This window comes from Polyodon spathula, chromosome 7 (genome assembly GCF_017654505.1).
Source record: "Polyodon spathula isolate WHYD16114869_AA chromosome 7, ASM1765450v1, whole genome shotgun sequence".
Classification (NCBI taxonomy): Eukaryota; Metazoa; Chordata; class Actinopteri; order Acipenseriformes; family Polyodontidae; genus Polyodon; species Polyodon spathula.
Genome location: NC_054540.1, coordinates 44,306,502 through 44,318,409, shown reverse-complemented (window position 1 = coordinate 44,318,409; position 11,908 = coordinate 44,306,502). Strand labels below are relative to the sequence as shown.

The window sequence follows — 11,908 nt, the reverse complement described above, 5'->3', positions numbered from 1 at the left end:
CACCCAATTTTTGCAACCTCTAATGTTTTTCAATCTCTTTTAAAATGTTTTTTTTGTTACCAGCGTTTTTCAAGATTACAAATTCCTGGAGTTTTCTGTGGGACAATGACCACTCTACTCAAAACCAGATTGTCTCGCTACAGGGAAACTGGAAATTGGGAGTGGGAATGCTGTCAGTTATTTTGCTTAATTGTTTTCAAAGTCTATGTCACTAGTTTTGTTTTTTACCCAGGACAATAATAACATTGCTTAACCACATAGCTCATCTGTGAAACCTAGTATAGAAGAACAATTAAAGTACACAAGTGTCATTATTAACATGTGCTTAAAATAGTGATGGTTCTTAGTATGGAGACACTTCTTTGTAAAGAATATTGAAAATAGAAAACATCTGTTACCTTAAACTAATTTAAAACAAAAACCATCTTGCCTATTTTACATAATTTATTGAATATCTTAACACTGTACATCAACAATATCTTAACACTGTGCAGCCTTCTCAAGTGTTATAGGAGGTGATGTGTTCTTGATGGTCTCTTCCTGTTCCTTCACAAACCCTGAGCAGCAGACTGATCTCTGAGCAGTGTGCACCTCACAGCACCTCCACATTGCTCTGATCACGTCCTCACACTTGCTCTCTATGTACTTGTTAGCTAGAATAGAAAACAAACATCCCCTAAATAACAACTAGTGCACTTGCAGTCAAAATGTAGGTCTTGCATGTGCAGTTTCAAAAAAGCACATTTAATACAATGATCTAAAACCTTTCCCAGACTGCATATTTTCTGAGATTTACAGAAATCAAGTAAAATCCTTATTGTTAGGGACCCATATCCCTTACTGCAAACGTGTAAATCTGGTACCATACATGTCAACGGTGGCTCTCCAATTGCAAGAATTATTGTCAGGTAGTCTGTTACTATAACACTTTCTCACCCCTACACACCTTATTTCTTTCAAAGTGACACAGTGACCCAAATGACAAAAACTATTTTCCTACTTGTTATAAGACAAGTAAGAGAATCCCAGACATCACTATAGTTAGAAATGTATATATTACCTAACTGCTTCCTGGTACCTAATCTCTTGTACGATTGAAGCTAGACTATTGGATTTAAACTGACACACAGCACAGGAAATAATAAGATACCAGAAAGTTTTAATTTGAAATATATGCAAATCACCACTTAGAATAAAAACCAAATGAAGAAGCAGATATTCAACAAGAAAAAAGTGGGACCCGTCACAATAAATGTGAAAAAGAATAATTAACTCTTAATGCATGGAGAAAAGATACAACTTTGCAGTCCGTTTTATAACCACCTCTAAACAGATTTCTGTCGCTTTATTTACCTTGTAAGCACTTCTGGATTTCACAGGCTTGCTTCTGACAGGGATCCTTCTGAGACATGCTTATGATACCGCTGCAGTAAGAAAGAAATGGCAAACTGAATAAGGAAAACCACACAACAATGGGATCAGATTTTTGTTTACTTGCCTGCTGTATTATTTTGTTCATCACTGATGTATATTACTGTCTGTTATTTGACATTTTTCTTAGATGACGATTTTTAAATTACATTTTTAGAAATTTGAAAACAGTTTGTGTGAACTCCATGGAGTTCGAGAAATTGCCCTGCCAAACATTGAAAAAAACAAACAAACAACAAAAAAAAAAACATGCATTATTGATAGGAAACTTAAGATTATACAATTATACACGCAGTGTGTGTGTGTGAGTGTATATATTCATTCCCGATGGTGGAGCTGCATTTGTGCCATATAACAATGTGAGAAACGTCATCCGTGTGTGTGTGTATCCATCTGTCTGCGGTTATTGTTCTTATGCCTCTTAATGCACTCTGATTATGCTTTTAAAGTGAGATTTCTCAATGCGTTTAGTGTACACATTGATGGTTGTTCGTTGCATTTGGATATAATGTTTTGATGATACGCACAAATTAAAATACAGTATCGCCACGACAAGCCCCTTCAGCGTGTACAAACTACTTTTAAAGTACTTTTTTATTTTTCTTACTCTATCACTTCATAATCAAACTCGAAATCCAATACAAGTAGGACTGCAATCTGTTTCTTAGGTTTCGTTTGCCCAACCTTACCTTGACAGCGGTGTTCACAAGAAAGAGCTCCGTGTAGAACCCGAGCAAGTGTAACCGACTGGGAGGAAAAAAACCTGGGCGAAAAAAAAAAAAAAAAAAAAAAAAGAAAACCTCTCTCTTTGTTACTTGCATCCCTGTGCAAACACAAGTTGTATATTTAAAAAATATATATATCGTTCCAAATCTATTTTTAAACTCAAATTATAAGATGGTATGATATTGATAAAGACCCAGAACAATTTTCAAAGCGGTATTTGTTTGAGTACGGAAAAGTTTATTGGAAGGAATTTTTGAAGTGTTTGAGTTTGATATCGCAGAACTTTAACAGTGATATACACTAGTATCGTTTTCTGTTTATTTCTTAGAATAAATCAGTGTTTGGGGTTTACAATGGCTGTGAATGCGGTGCACCTGGAATCAGACGCTTTTTTGGTGTGCATGAATCATGCGCTGAGTACAGAGAAGGAAGAAGTTATGGGGCTTTGCATTGGAGAGGTAGGCTATGGGGTTAAGAGAAACATCTTCCAGCTGATGGAAGAGTGGCAGATCTTTTTCTAATTGTTTTATAATACCCAGACTGTAGTGTTTTAACTGTAACCCCAATACGGCTTAATTTTTACATTATACTTAAGAACCTTTACCCTTTGATAAGCTAAACATGACAAAAGTATAATAAAACCCTGTCTAACATTTGTGTTTTGTTATACTTTTGAGAGAGCGAGATACTGCGGATCGCTTATCTTCAGGTTTAAATTATTTGTATGTGTGATACGATTCCGTAGGATGTTGAGAATAAAACACAGTATCTGAGACAGATATGTATACTACTGATTGTGCAAAGCAGATTCCCCAAAACCGACTTACATTTAACAGTTCAGATGCATTGCCTGTGATGCGTTTTGTCTATCCACGAACATGTCCTCTATTTTCACCCTTTACATAATTCCCTTTAGGTTGACACAGACAGAATTGTGCACATCCACTCAGTAATCATCCTGCGGCGGTCAGACAAGAGGAAGGATCGTGTGGAGATCTCTCCAGAACAGCTGTCTGCTGCCTCCACTGAAGCTGAGATATCCTTTCCCTAATCATTTATACATAGCCCTTTGTATTTCTTTTTCCTTCTATTGGAAGGTTATGTCTTTAAGTGTATTTCTGGAGGTTGCAGAGTGCGAGGTAACTCCATTGTCACAGCAGTCAAAATAAATATTTTGTGCTGCGTGCATAAGTTGAGAGTTTGGTAAATGCTTACTTTTGTATGTACCATCTGTTGGCAAAATGTACTCTGCTGTTGCAATAATGGTCATGAAATGAGTAACTTTATGATCCTGCCCTGACCTTTCCCTTGGTGTTATCATCCTCAGAACCAACAGCTGCCCATCACATCAAATCCTCCATGCATTTCTATAAAGAAAGTGTTAATCAGAGAAAAAAAAGGTGGTGGCTGATGACTTCAATTAAATGAACCCAAACCAGGAGGATCCTTTCTCCTTAACACCTGTCACAGGTTAGCTGAAATGACTGGACGGCCAATGCGAGTGGTGGGCTGGTACCATTCCCACCCACACATTACAGTGTGGCCGTCGCATGTTGGTAAGCAGTGGGTACATAATGCCAGACAGTGCTGAGAATCTTACAGGCTTTTGTTGATACTGATCACATGCTTTTTCACGTATCCATTTTTCTTCATGTTTAAGGACCATATCACTACAGATGCAAGTCCAGCAGTCTTGCAAGAAATGTAGTGTAATTATGATGTATTTTTTACATAACTTTAACAAGCCAATTCTAAACTTTCGGGTGTAGCCTTTTTTTTTCTCTTACTAATAAATGACAACATTTATTTTTATTTTTATTTATATATTTATTTTAATGCTTTCAACACTGCAGACTGGTGTTAAGGTCTAATAAAAATAAATATGATTATATTCAGGTCCTCTTTTTTCATAATGTAACATGTAATTTAGTTTTTCTGATATTTTGTTGTGATCCCTGTTTTTACCATGCAGACCAAATACTTTTTTTTCCCCACTGCATACAACAGTGCCATCTTGTGGAAGTTAAATTAAAAACAGCTTAATATTTATTGTATGACTACTTGTGCTTCAGAAAAAAACTAAAAACAAAACAGACAGAAAATGTGTATGTGCTGAACACTGCTGCGTTTGTAAAGCACTGATATTATAGACTGGTCCTGTGTACAGTACACATTCTGTGGTTCAGCAATCAACAGTGGAACTGTACTTTCCACCTTTACATTGAGGGCTGTTTCCATTCATATTCACATTCAGGGGCAATACAGCAGTAGACACAAGACAGTTGTAACAGCAATCAAGACAGGTCCTATGCTTTTTATCTGCTTGAATGTGGCACCAGAGGTCCACTTAGTGACTGATATTTACTGTGCTGCTCTATATAATGGTGAATACCCAATCTTTACAATCCTGCACTTAACTGTATCTTTCCTCAGAAATCATCAGGCGGCTAAAAGCACATTGCGTCCAATAAAGTGAAAGGCAAGTGAAGAATCCTTACAAGAACCAAAGGGCCCGCTTACGACTGTGTTGACATCGTCTGCCTGATGCACAACACTTGTTTTGAGTCTGAGTTTATCTAAAAACATCAAGGCAGCACAGAGTGTGTCAAAAGGCTAGACTGAGCACCAGAATCAGACTCGTCAAAATGCTGCGATACAGGCTACTGTCAGCTGTTTTTATTATCAAATGTTTAAATCGGGAGAGTTGCCTTGACTGTATTAAACGTTCTCCTTCTACAGTGCTTGTATTGTAAATGTACTTGTTCCTCTTGCTTCTAGATGTGCGGACCCAGGCAATGTACCAAATGATGGACCAGGGTTTTGTTGGGCTGATATTTTCTTGTTTCATTGAGGATAAGAACACCAAGGTACAGCATGTCCTACAGTGCAGGCTGGGTCAGGGGTGATGGGAAATAAACAGAAATGTCAGCTGAGAATGAGTTGCTTTAATTGCTATTTTATCGTTTAAACAGTTAATAACTGCTTAAAGGTCTTACTGTTTATAATACATTAAAGACAGATCAGCATGCAGCCATCTGAACTGCACTGCTTGCAACTGTACAGTAGGTGTCAGGAGGAGCTTGAGGAAGGTGTTTCGAAGGGTTGTGACTCTTTGTTTCCTCTCTTCTTCAGACCGGGAGGGTGCTCTACACCTGCTTTCAGTCCGTGCAGGCACAGAAGGGCTCTGAGTAAGTAAATAAATGGGACAGTCAAGCTGGACAACATGTTTGAAATGTTATGGTACAGAATATCATTCTTATGGATTTTGAAATCGTGCAAATCATTGTTTTTTCTGTTGTAAATCTGTGAGTTCTGATTATGATCTAAACAGAGGCGGAACTAAATATAAAAAGCATGTTCAAAGAGTGACAATGTTTATTAACAACCAAACTGGTAAGCAAACAAGGCCTGGTTCATGAAAAAGTGTAACAGCACTACAGATAGAGAAACCGATACTCTGTACTCCGGGACGGATTACAGCAAACCAGCCTGTTGTTTATTATCACCTAACAAAACTTATGTTTGTTTTTTCTTTTAATTTTTTTAAGGTACGAGAGAATTGAGATCCCAGTCCATGTGGTCCCTCATGAAACAATCGGGAAGGTGTGCCTGGAGTCTGCTGTGGAGCTTCCCAAGATTCTGTGTCAGGAGGAGCAGGATGCTTACAGGAGAATCCACAGGTAAGGCCATCCTATCACTGCATTCTCCTTCTGCACAGCACAGGAGCCGGAGACAGTGGGGTCAAACGACAAGCTTCTGTTTCCTAGCTTTTGTGAGAACAGAAATCCAGCATTGTTTCAGGTAGGAGCGTGATCTGGAGACACTGCAAATCATTTTTTTTTCTTAAAAAAATGATGAGAAATGTATTGCGCAGATATGTTATGACCAATAATGTGTGTTGGTGGTACTGTATGTTTTAAAATATAACGTAGTGATATGGACAATACGGGACACAGCAAAGATATCGTAATGTGTCACCGTGTACCTTTTGCAGGGTGTTCTATAACACTTTGACTTTCATTTATTTCATTCCCTACATATAACATAACTTTTGCTTTCTTTGGAAGAAGACAAAGATTAAATTAGCTAACTGCTTTGCTCTCTCACATTTCTCAGGACTGATTTGCTCCAGGGGCCATTTTACGTTTTTTCCAACCATATTTCCACCGTGATCGGTGCACCTTGTCACTGTTGGTTCAGTTTTTTAAATCTGCTGTTGTAATAATTATGTTTTGAGCTAATTAGAGGTTACATCAATAGAAAGGCTTGTCTGAGTTTCTTCTAAATCAGTGCAAACCGAATTACTGCAATTGAGTTAAGCAGGTTATTCAACGAAGCCTGTGATATCAGCTGATTATCCTCTAGAGCAGCAGTTTTCAAACTGGGGTACTCATACCGCTGGGGGTACTCGAGCACTCCTCAAGGGTGGGCGAGAAAAATCCTGTAATGGCGGACAACAGATTTTTATTTATTTAACAATGTTGAATCTCCTTTCAAATAAAACCACAACTGTACTGGTGTACGTTTCCTTTCTGTTGGGCGACATTAACTATAAACACCCAACTGGCTGCTGACAGTGAGTGAGCATAGAGCAGAAGGAAGCAAGTTTTCTTCCAGGACAACCTTGTACTTGGCTTGATTCATGCATCCTTCACAAAGACAAACCTGCCCGATTCCAGCCTTGCTAAGCACCCCCAGATGAGTCCAATTTTCAGCTTTGCCCAACACCTGGTTGTCTAATGGTTAGACGGAGACCTGGAGAGGCCTACAAGCCTCAGTGTCTCGCACCCACTGTGAAATGTGGTGGAGGATCGGTGATAATCTGGGGGTGCTTCAGCAAGGCTGGAATCGGGCAGCTTTGGCATGAATCAAGCCAAGTACAAGGTTGTCCTGGAAGAAAACTTGCTTCCTTCTACTCTGACAATGTTCCCCAACTCGGAGGATTGGTTTTTCCAGCAGGACAATGCTCCATGCCACACAGCCAGGTCAATCAAAGTGTGGATGGAGGACCACCAGATCAAGACCCTGTCATGGCCAGCCCAATCTCCAGACCTGAACCCCATTGAAAACCTCTGGAATGTGATCAAGAGGAAGATGGATGGTCACAAGCCATCAAACAAAGATGAGCTGCTTGAATTTTTGCACCAGGAGTGGCATAAAGTCACCCAGCATCAATGTGAAAGACTGGTGGAGAGCATGCCAAGACGCATGAAAGCTGTGCTTGAAAATCAGGGTTATTCCACCAAATATTGATTTCTGAACTCCTCCTAAGTTAAAACATTAGTATTGTGTTATTTAAAAATGAATATGAACTTATTTTCTTTGCATTATTCGAGGTCTGACAACACTGCATCTTTTTTGTTATTTTGACCAGTTGTCATTTTCTGCAAATAAATGCTCTAAATGACAATATTTTTATTTGGAATTTGGGAGAAATGTTGTCAGTAGTTTATAGAATAAAACAAAAATGTTCATTTTACCCAAACACATACCTATAAATAGTAAAACCAGAGAAACTCATAATTTTGCAGTGGTCTCTCAATTTTTTCCAGAGCTGTATGTATGTGTGTATATGTGTGTGTGTATATATATATATATATATATATATATATATATCTATATCTATATCTATATATATATATATATATATATATATATATATATATATATATATATATATATATATATATATATAGATGTCTATATAATATACATATATATATATACATTGTGTATATATATACATACATATATTATACACATATATATATATACTGTGTGTATGTGTGTGTGTGTGTGTATGTATATATATATATATATATGTGTATATATATATATATATATATATATATATATATATATATATATATATATATATATATATATATATATAGCCTAGTAATTAGAAAATACTTTTTTTTTATTTCTTTCTGTTTTCATAGGTATATTATGACCCTATCTGAGATGGGGAAAGGGGTACAGGGCCTGAAAAGTTTGAAAACCACTGCTCTAGAGCTTAGTGTCTCCCAAATCTGTTTGTTTTATTCTGCAAATGTTAGCACCCTGGAACTCTGGTGCCTGATAAGTGAAATGGATTTTGTATAATAAATAAATATATATTATCAGTGCTACCTCGTTATAACGCGGTTGTCAGGGTCCATAATTGGAGACTGTGTTATTTGGTAGTTTTGTTCCCAAAATGATTTACAATGCCCACATTAATACTGTGGTGTACCATGGAAAATGAAGGAGGGAGACGCACACAATTTGCAGGTACTTGAATCCACGGTTTATTGGGACGATTATTCCTGGCCCCTGTCAGCCTGGGCCACAATAAAAACAACAAACAGTCATGCACATTTACATAGCAGCTTGTCTGCCTCATCTCTCAGTTCTGTTTGCATGGAGATGGACTTTCATGTCCCTGCCTACCCGGACGTCAATCAATCCCTGCTGAGGGAAGCTTACCGCTTCCATGCTTAAACACACACAGGGTCCGTAGGCCAGTTGAGTAACAATCTGAATCCAGGGCCGTTACAATATATGCAGTGTAATAGAATTGCTATTCCACTAGTTTAAAGTTTACATCACTCTTATTTAAATTGTATATTTTTTTATAATAAATGTTGTAAATTGTAAATAAATAACATAGAATCCAAGGACATTTATACACGTGTATTGTTTTGTACTTGTTTTGTAACATTAATGAACAGTTTGTTTTACTTTAAAAAAAATACAGTTCAAGCACAGGAACTTTAAGTACTATATAACCCAGTTTCAACTTAAATGGGTTTCAATACGATAATCTAAAACAACAATAAAACCCAACGTTTGTGGGTCAAATTGCATTATGGGTGAAACGGGAGCCAGGACTGTACCATGTTATAACCAATTCCACATTAGAAGAGGTTGCATTGTAATAGGGTGGCACTGTATTGCTAATGCAAGCTGTAGCGTATGCTGTAACCATGCATTTAGGCACATACTTGCAGTTCTATTGATTTGTACATACACTGGTGAAGTTTTTATAATGTAACCACACTGTTGTGTTTCTGTCTATTTCCAAAAGCTGGAAGGGGTATAGTCTTGTGTGATATGTCTCATAATGTGCTTTCTGCAACACATATTCATATCATGTTCTTTCTCTTTCAGTCTTGCTCACTTGGATCCGATAACAAAGATTCACAATGGCTCAGGTATTTTATAAATGTTTTTCGGCTTGTATTAGCAGAAGAATTTAAGTAATGCTTTGTATTTCTATTGTACCTAAAATGCTCAGGACCTAAACTACTACTCTGATATCTAGAAATTGTGACATGGAAATTTGGCATCTTTCCAGCTATTTGTCTGTCTGCCATACACATATTTACACATATGTAGAGAGCCGTTTGTCCTTTTGTGATGAAACATGCTAAGGGTACACTGTAGCACAAGTTATTGAGTCTGTCATACTCTGGGTCCATGTGGAGCCTGTCTGTCTGACCAGTTGTTTAGGGCAATGGTTCTCGAGCTTGGGGTGGGGACCCTCTGGGAGTAGTGGAAAGTTTTCAGGGGGTTTGTGAAACGACCACATCACAATTAACCCTGTACTGCACGCCATGGCTGCAGTGCATTACAGCAGTTGGGCTTCAATGGAAAGAAGATACTACATTTTGTTTTCGATTTATATCTACATTTAGGTATTTCTGTAAGTCACTTTAAACGGGCTCCCACCTAGACAAAGTTTGAGAACCGCTTGTCCAGTTAGGAAGAAATGTGAAAGGGAAATTTGGTTTTGCTGTTATAATGGTTTTATAAAAAGCCTTTGTGGAACTCTAGTGTGACCCCCTGTTTTAAAATCGACTGAAACTAAATGTTAATCACTTGCTTAACATAACCCTTGTGTGCTGTCTGCCCTTTCCTGGTAGTCTTCACGAAGAATCTTTGCAGCCAGATGTCAGCTATCAGTGGGCCCCTGCTGCAGTGGCTGGAGGACAAGGTGGAGCAGAACAAGCAGAATATTGCTGAGCTGCAGCTTGAGAAGGAGAGGCTGATACTGGAGCTCACAGACCTGGACTGAGCAGAACAGCCATGCTGGACATGTACAAATTAGCAGGACACTATAATGCTGCTGTGCAAAACGCCTCCGAGCAGGGGCAGGAGACTCCAACAGAGGAGCAGCAAGGTTCTAGGACTAAAGCCAATGCAAAACTAGGCAACTTTCAGGAGACTAGTAGTACTTTGTAAGCAGTATTCACTTAGTAGCTTCAGCCATGAGGGAAATTAGCTTAGAATTGTCACCTAGAACAAGTTTCATAAGTTTCCAGAAAAAAATTGCCAGCAAATTGCCTTGTTTTTTCATGGGATTAACATACATTTTGAGAGAAGCTACTCTGAACAATAATTTAATTGCATATTTCAATAAGAAACTAAGCAAGGAGACAAACATTTCAGTCGTCTTCAGTGTACTAGCCAAAACACTTGTCTACAAGACAGTTTCTCTACAATTCTGATTTGAGTGCTGTGAAGTTCTCTATGCTTCTTTCTAGTTTTATCCTATTAGAACTGCTATGTTTGTTCCAAAGGTTATAAATGTAATCAACAGAACCATGGGCCCAGCTTTGAAAGGTTTTGCTCCAGGGTAATATTTCTAAGCAACAAAATAATGGTAATGTTGCTCTTTTCGCTTTTTGGGTACAATGGGTAATCTATTGATTTGAACACTTCAGTTTTCATGGCTCCTAAGATTTTTTTATTATTTATTTTAAAGTTAAAATTGACAGCAGAGCCAGGTCCATTACCACTGTCATCATATCCTAATTGCTAGCTGCTGTACTTAAATCGCATCTTCACTGAATGAACTATTGAAATCCAATCTACAGGGTGTGAGTAGATGTTAGTTAACGTTTCTTGACCTTGCTGAGTGGTGTGTTGGCTTTGAAAACTGGGCCCCATGTCTTCTGTTTTGACATTACAAGTGATTGTTTGGTCATGCTGGTTGTTTTTTTAATTCGAATTCTCTGAATTCTGGTTGTTTTCGGGTAAGTTGTTTGTCTCCAGCCAAACAGAAATACTGTAAATCGACTCTGAAGTCAGTATCCAAATTTTGTAATCTGAACAAACTCAGAATTAGTTGTTAACTAATTTAATGAGTTTTCACATGAACTTGCAGACAATGGTGGCAGTACTTTTGTTGCATATCATTTAAAAAAAAAAAAAAAAAAAAGAAAAAAACACCTATACTTTCAAAGGTAAGAAACAGTGACGTGTAAAATAGGATGCTGGTTGTGAAATTAGTATTTCATTGTAAGCTTGTTAAATGTTTTTTTTTTTTTTTTTTGATTTGTAAAAGTTGAACACTTTTTATGGAAAATAAAGTCCTAAGCTGTGCAGGATTGCTTGTGCTCTGTGTGCTGCACCACACTGGTGATTTAGACAGTACACTATATTCTGTTCAAACCTCGCTAACGTTTGTTACTTCAGGTAAACCATACACTTTCAGCTTGTGGCAATGGGTTTGTAGGTGTCTCTTCACGAGACCGTAAAATTCAGCCTAAATGTAAACGCTAAATAAGTTTGAAAGACAAGGCTGTTTATCTGATATTTAACCAGATTTTACTAACTGTGTCTTTTCAGAGGTCATAATACCATCCACCTAATCTACACTGGATCTGAAAAAAACAACATCCTATTTAGCAGGTACTAGCTAATAAATGTTTCCCTGCAAAGATGATCACGTTCCAATACATGTTCTGAGAGTTTTTATAAGGTT

General features: G+C 37.6%; 2 protein-coding genes across 3 annotated transcripts; one reads left to right on the top strand and one right to left on the bottom strand.

Annotated features, from left to right (window-relative positions):
• Position 1: 1 nt before the first annotated feature.
• Positions 2-2,146, bottom strand: LOC121318645 (cx9C motif-containing protein 4-like). 2 transcript variants are annotated; one of them, XM_041255540.1, is made up of 3 exons: positions 2,121-2,146; positions 1,354-1,424; positions 2-653 (listed from the first exon to the last, which is right to left on the bottom strand). In XM_041255540.1, the coding sequence occupies exons 2-3, from the start codon at positions 1,409-1,411 to the stop codon at positions 481-483; spliced, it is 231 nt and encodes a 76-aa protein (XP_041111474.1). In that variant the 5' UTR covers positions 1,412-1,424; positions 2,121-2,146; the 3' UTR covers positions 2-480. The 2 variants fall into 2 exon arrangements, with proteins under 2 accessions (XP_041111474.1, XP_041111475.1); XM_041255541.1 differs by lacking the exon at positions 2,121-2,146 and adding an exon at positions 2,039-2,120.
• A 261-nt stretch (positions 2,147-2,407) lies between these two features.
• LOC121318642 (lys-63-specific deubiquitinase BRCC36) lies at positions 2,408-11,520 on the top strand. Its single transcript, XM_041255538.1, has 8 exons — positions 2,408-2,615; positions 3,074-3,193; positions 3,626-3,713; positions 4,936-5,024; positions 5,290-5,345; positions 5,706-5,837; positions 9,310-9,353; positions 10,065-11,520. Exons 1-8 carry the CDS (start codon positions 2,511-2,513, stop codon positions 10,214-10,216), a joined length of 786 nt encoding a protein of 261 aa, XP_041111472.1. The 5' UTR covers positions 2,408-2,510; the 3' UTR covers positions 10,217-11,520.
• Positions 11,521-11,908: the final 388 nt, after the last annotated feature.